Source organism: Suricata suricatta, chromosome 5 (assembly GCF_006229205.1).
Source record: "Suricata suricatta isolate VVHF042 chromosome 5, meerkat_22Aug2017_6uvM2_HiC, whole genome shotgun sequence".
NCBI lineage: Eukaryota > Metazoa > Chordata > Mammalia > Carnivora > Herpestidae > Suricata > Suricata suricatta.
The window spans coordinates 2,943,179-2,950,304 of NC_043704.1; the positions used below are offsets into that span (position 1 = coordinate 2,943,179).

At 41.7% G+C, this 7,126-nt stretch overlaps 2 protein-coding genes across 2 annotated transcripts in view; both read left to right on the top strand.

Moving 5' to 3' along the window:
• The window catches only part of LOC115292539 (zinc finger protein 420-like), a 64,890-nt gene extending 57,786 nt beyond the window's left edge, over positions 1–7,104 (top strand). The window contains exon 6 of the mRNA XM_029940611.1: positions 5,064–7,104. Coding sequence (XP_029796471.1) covers positions 5,064–6,210 — 1,147 coding nt within the window. The 3' untranslated portion in view covers positions 6,211–7,104. The remainder of the gene's footprint in view (positions 1–5,063) is intronic.
• Positions 6,305–7,126, top strand: part of LOC115292540 — a 41,513-nt gene continuing 40,691 nt past the window's right edge. The window contains exon 1 of the mRNA XM_029940612.1: positions 6,305–6,391. Within this exon, the coding sequence (XP_029796472.1) occupies positions 6,305–6,391 (87 nt within the window). The remainder of the gene's footprint in view (positions 6,392–7,126) is intronic.

A 7,126-nucleotide genomic window follows, 5' to 3' on the forward strand; every position in this document is an offset into this window, starting at 1 on the left:
TGTTCCTGATCTCAGGGGGAGTGCTCTCAGTTTTTCCCCATTGAGGATGATATTAGCTGTGGGTTTTTCATAAACTGCTCTTATAATCTTTAGGTAAGTTCCTTCTATTCCGACTTTCTCAAGGGTTTTTATTAAGAAAGGGTGCTGTATTTTGTCAAATGCTTTTTCTGCATCTATCGACAGGATCATATGGTTTTTATCCTTTCTTTTGTTAATGTGATGAATCACGTTGATGGATTTGTGGATATTGAACCATCCCTGTAACCCAGGAATGAATCCCACTTGATCATGATGGATAATTCTTTTTATATGCTGTTGAATTCGATTTGCTAGTATCTTGTTGAGTATTTTTGCATCTGTATTCATTAAGGATATTGGTCTATACTTGTGTTTTTGTGCTGGGTCCCTGTCTGGTTTGGGTATCAAGGTGATTCTGGCTTCGTAGAACGACTCTGGAAGCTTTCCTTCTATTTCTATTTTTTGGATTAGTTTGAGAAGAATGGGTATGAGCTCTGCTTTAAATATCTGGTAGGTTTCCCCTGGGAGGCCGTCTGGCCCTTGGCTCTTATTCATTGGGAGATTTTTGACACCAGATTCGATTTCCTCACTGGTTATTGGTCTATTCATGCTTTCTATCTCTTCCCGTTTGAATTTTGGTAGTGCATGTGCATTCAGGAATTTGTCCATTTCTTCTGTGTTGTCCAGTTTGTTGGCATATAGTTTTTCATAATAATCTCTGATGATTGCTTGTATTTCTAAGGATTGGTTGTAACAGATCCTTCTTCATTCATGATTTTGCCTATATGGTTGCACTCTCTTTTCTTTCTGAGGAGCCTGGCTAGAGATTTATTGATTTTGTTGATTTTTTCAAAGAACCAACTCTTGGTTTCGTTGATCTGCTCGAGTGTTCTTTTGGATTCTATATTATTCATTTCTGCCCTGATCTTTATTATTTCTTTTCTTCTGCTGGGTCTCCATCATATTTAAACTGGAATCTTCTTTCTCCCCGTTTCTCTTTCCCACTAGTTTTTTTAAAGTTTCTTTCTTTTGAGAGAGACAGACTAGGAGCAGTGGAGTTGCAGACAGAGTGCATGAATTCCAAGCAGGCTCCACGGGGTCAGTGCAGAGCCTGAATTCCGGGCTAAACTCCACATTTTCTGTCTGTTACATAGTAAATGGCAGTTGTGCCCTTCCTTGGGGTGTGATCTAAGTCTTAAAATGAGGTCGAAGGGAGCTCCTGGGTGGTTCAGTCCCTGAAGCTTCCATCTCTTGATTTAGGCTCAAGTGAGGATCTCACAGTCTTGAGATCAAGCCACAAGTCAAGCTCCTTCCTGAGCATGGAGCCTGAACGTGGAGCCCGGTTGGAATTCTTCTCTGCACCACCCATACTCGTGCTCTCTCTTTCAGGAAATAAACATTTTTGAAAAGTAACTGTGTTCACTCTATGCCTTCCTCTGATGTTCGTTTGCATAGATGTGACTCAGGGGCTAAGCCCAAATTGATCCACTTCAGCGCTACCCCAGGGCAGTCATTACCTTATGTATTTCCACCACAGCACACTGATCTCATGGGTGGTTTTCCTGCAGTAAAAGGGAGGTGTAACAAGAGGCTAAGTAACATGAGGGACTGAGGCCTATGGGCACATGCAGGTAAGCAGTGCAGATTGGGTCACGGGGTCCAGCTGGTGACATGATCTCCCTCCTGCATGTTAGGTACCATTAGGACCTCCTGCTGTGTCCACTTGGTAACTGTGGTGTTTGTTGCAGGGACTGCTGACCTTCATGGATGTGGCTGTCGAATTCTCTCAGGAGGAGTGGGGATGCCTGAACCACAGTCAGTGGGAACTGTACAGAGATGTGATGTTAGAGACCTACGGACACCTCGTCTTCTTGGGTGAGGGTAACTCCCTCTAGATTTCTCAGGTGCCACTCAAGGGTTTTGTTCCTTCCTGTGGAGACTGTCTCTTAAAGCTTTTTCTTACATGGCTGGGGTTCACGTCCCTACAGTAAAGAAAGAAGGAGGTGTTGGCAGATGTAGAGGAAAGTCTTTATGATGTTTGCTTTCAGGTGAGATTTACCTTCCTTAGAGCCACATCATCATTCCATAGATGGATGGCATATCTAAGTATTGAGTGGCATAAAATGATATTTCCGTCTTCAATATGAATTTCAGCTCATGTTGGTCGTGGTAAGACTCAGAAGTGGAGACCAGGATGTGAGACTTGGAAATCCATCCCATGTGTTCCAAAGGGGTTGTTGGGCAACAGCATTTGGGCATGATTTTCCAGAATTCCAGAATGTCCTCTTTTCTCTACTGATTCCAATACTGGGTTGAAAGGTAGAATCTCCAGCAATACTCTATTCCTTTGTTCTAACAAACAGGTCTTGTTGTGTCAAAGCCAGACCTGGTCATCTTCTTGGAACAAAAGAGGGAGCTATGGGACGTGAAGAGAAAGGAGACAGTAGCCTCATTCCCAGGTAAGTGGGAATGAATGAGGCACATGACAGAGGTGAGGTCCAAATGAGAAGGATGAAGAAAGACCTTTCAATGTGATTAGACCAGCCACTCGGAAATGGAAATCAGTTTTTAAAACCTAGTTTTATGTCAATATGTTTCATAGAGGCACGTGTACTTTCCAATACATCACACTCTCACAAATCTCTAAGGGTTCCCCTTCAGTTCCACTTAAAGGTCCTTCACGTCCACAGTGAGGGCCTCCATAATGTCACTGGCTCTCCATTGCTTTGAGGGCTTGGGGTATTCTCTGTGTTTCTGAGGAAGTCTATATTCGTTCATTTCTGAGTGTTTGCCTTGAGTGAGAAGTGCGTCAGGGTAGCGGTAGGCATATTGGGATTTGGTGCAGAAATCCCAGGAACAGGGGACAGAGTCCATCTAAATTCTGCTTAATGCTTTCCAATATATGGAGGCTGTAAATCCTAATCATACAAAATTCAGACCCACCAGGTTCTTCAGTTGATCAACCACGTCCCTAAAATGAGAACATCTAACCCTTTATTTCACTTTAGAACTTCCATTTTGTGGGCACATGTATGGACCAGTTGCTGAAGGATCTGACTTCAGCTGACGTCATGATCTCACAGTCAGTGACGTCATGATCTCACAGTCAGTGAGTCTGAGCCCCGGACAGGCCTCAGTGATGACAGCACAGAGCAACCTTGGAATCCTGTCTCCCTCTCTCTCTGCTCCTCCCCTAGTTGGTGTCTCTCTCAAAATTAATTAAAGTAAACTTACACAAAGTACGAAAAGTTCATTTTTGATGATATTAAATAAAATACAAAATTTCCACTCTACATGTTCTATTCCTCATTCATAAAATAACTTAAATCTCTTCTTATTTTCCTGGAATTTCTATATAAATTAATGTGACAAGGGAAATAGAACATTTAGAATTCAAAACATAAAGCCTATAATAAATCTCTATTCATTTTTTCTTTATCATTGAATCATTTTATAATATTGTCATGTGTAATAGGAAGTTCCGGTGACATTATCATATATGTTTTCAAATACTAAGTAGTTGTATATGAGATTACATTACGATTCATTGTATCAAAAACTTTCAAATATCGTTTGTAATGTTTATTTTTGAAAGATAGAGCAGCCATTGAGGGCAGAAATGAGGGACACACCAAATTTGAAGCAGGCTCCTGGCTCTGAGCTGTCAGCACACAGTCCTCCCCAAGGCTCCAACTCCTAGACTCTGAGATCGCGGCCTGAGCCCAAGTCCGACGCTTCACCTACTGAGCCACCAACCACCTCTGTAGCTCTAAGACTAAAATCTCAGTGTGTAACCATGAAAGAGGGCCTATTTTGATTTATTGGCTGATTTTCATGCAGAAGAAAATTGCAACGTATATTCATCAATGTCAACCCCGGAAATCTCTAATGAAAGCCGCTATGTATTTAGCACTTAAGAGAAATTATTACACAGAAATTAAGGGTATAACTCAATTTTCAGAATCAAGCAAGTAAAAGTGTTCATTTTTTTGAGGTTTTCTTTTTCCCATTTACGTTGAGAGATGGAGAGAGAGAGGGGAGGAGGGGCAGAGGGACAGGAGACAATTCCTGGCAAGCTCCACACTGTCAGTGCAGACGGGGATGTGGGCTGGAACTCACAAAGGATGAGTTGACGACCTGAGCTGAAACCGAGTCAGATGCCAACCCTCGCTGAGCCACCCACACACCCCAGAGCCTTTCATTTCTAAACATACAAACAACATCAAAGTTGCAAAATATGCCAACAATGACATTATTTAAAAATATGGGTATTACATTAACATACAATCTGAGTGATGTAGAAAAACTCATGCTTTGGGGCTCCTGGGTGGCTCAGTCAGTCAAGTGTCAGACTTTACCTTAGGTCATGATCTCATCGTTTGTGGGTTCATGTCCCCCATCAGGTTCTGTGCGGCCAGCTCAGAGAGTGGAACCTGCCTCAGACTCTGTGTTTCTCTCTCTTTCTGCCCCTTCCTCTCTCAGGCTCTCTCTCCATCTCTCAAAAAATAAATAAACATTAAGAAAGAGAAGTATTTTAAGAAAAAGAAAAAGTAGTGATTCCTTTTTCCTGAAGTTGACTTTTTCTGATTTCAGTTTTGTGTATGACATTTTCTAATTCGATGCATCAGAGAATAGCAAGTGGACTGCCTTTACTTTCATTTTTACCTTCCAGCTGTATTTCCAAATGAAACTGACAGCCTCCTCTTAGAGACGTTTACAGGAACTTCTATCCAAAGATGGTCAGTGGATGGATATAAAGGTGGTGCCCTTAAGGATGGACACTTAATGAGAGACCAGAACAAGTCCCCTCAAGCACACCTGGGGACTGCTATTCCAGACTACGATGGTGACTGGCATCCACGTGGGGAGGTCTCTGATCAAAGCCCCAACCTCATTACACTTAAGAGTTCACATTTAGGAGAGAATCACTCTAAATATGACGCATGTGGGGAAATACTTAACCAGTCCTCCAGTGCTGGTGATCAGAAGAGGATTCATGTGGGGAAAAGTCTATACACACACAATGACCCTGGGAACATACTTAGTCAGTCATCAAGACTACATATCAATAGGACAATCCATGCCGGACAGAAAGGTTACATTTGTAAGGAGGGTGACAAAGTCTTCAACAGGCACTCAGCACTAATTCAACATCAGCGAGTGCACACTGGAGAGAAACCTTACGAAGGTGAAGAAGATGGAAAAACCTTTAATGATGCCTCATCAGTAAATATACATAGACTGATTCGTACAGGAGAGAAACCTTACACACATAAAAAATGTGAGATGGCCTTTCCCCAACACTCACCTCTTATCGAATATCACCGAACCCATACTGGTGAGAAACCTTACCAATGTACAGAATGTGGCAAGGCCTTTACCTACCATTCAGGCCTTAACAGACATCACCGAATCCATAGTGGAGAGAAACCTTACCCATGCAAAGAATGTGGCAAGTCCTTTACTCACCCCACAAGCCTTATCCAACATCTCCGAATCCATACTGGTGAGAAACCTTACCAATGTAAAGAATGTGGCAGGGCCTTTACTCACCAGTCAGTCCTCAACAGACATCACCGAATCCATACTGGAGAGAAGCCTTACCAATGCAAAGAATGTGGCAAGGCCTTTACTTACCAGTCACACCTTAACAGACATCACCCAATCCATACTGGAGAGAAGCCTTACCAATGCAAAGAATGTGGCAAGTCCTATACTCAGCAGTCAGACCTCAACAAACATCACAGAATCCATACTGGAGAGAAGCCTTACCAATGTAAAGAATGTGGCAAATCCTTTATTTGCCATGGAAGGCTTATCCAACATCTCCCAATCCATACTGGAAAGAAACCTTACCAATGCAAAGAATGTGGCAAATCCTTTTCTCACCAATCAACCCTTATCCAACATCTCCGAATCCATACTGGAGAGAAACCTTACCAATGTAAAGAATGTGGCAAGGCCTTCACTCAACAGTCAGCCCTTACCATACATCTCCGACTCCATACTGGAGAGAAGCCTTACCAATGTAAAGAATGTGGCAAATCCTTCACTCACCGCTCAAGCCTTACCAATCATCACCAAATCCATACTGGAGAGAAACCCTACGAATGTAACAAATGTGGCAAGACGTATACCAAGCACGCACACTTTATTGGACATAAAAAAATCCATTCTATTGAGAAACGTTAGCAATGTGAGTAACATGCCAAGGCCTTTATCCAACACTCACCTTATTCAACATCACAGAATTCATACTAGATCAAAACTCTACAAATGTTAGAATATGGCTAGATCTTTAAGTGACCTTTACACTTTACTGGACGTCACAGAATTCATACTAGATGAAAACCTTCCCAATGTAACACATGCGGTAAAGTCTTTAATCACTTTTCAGCCTTACTCAGTATCACAGAATTCATCCTGGAGCAACTCTTCCAAATTTGAAGAATGTGAGAAAGGTTTTCTGGACTGTTCACCCCTTGCTTCACGTTGGAAACTTGATCCTGGAGAATAACCACTGAATACGACAGCATGTGGCAAGACTTCTAAGAACTGCTACACCCTGACTCCTCATCAGAGAAGGAATACTAGGGAAGATGTTGCAAATATACAGAATTTGGAGAGCATGTTAATTAGAGCTGAAGCTTCATTCTACACCACAGAATTCATTCTGGAGAAAAAACGTAAAATGTAAAGAATGTAGTTAAATCTGTATGACTGCTCAACCCTACTCAGGATCGCAGACTTTCTCCTGAGGAGAAACATTACAAAGTAAAGAATGTGTCCCACCGTTAGCTGGAACTCACAACTTGCTCAATTCCATAGCTATCTTAGAGCATAGAAAGAGAGAAAGAGAAGAGAGAATTGCAGTGCTTACAAGTGGAGTTTGATCCTTCATCAATACTTGAAGAAACACATGAGATTTAAATCCTACATCATGACATCATGAATGAGACATGGCTTTCATATCCAATGTACTCCAGACTTTGCATGAAAGAAGGTAACTTTGAAGACATATTTAAAAAAATATAATTGCACATCAAATTTCAATAAATGTCACCGAATTCACATTGGGAAGTAGTACATCAGTCTCTATTCAGAAATA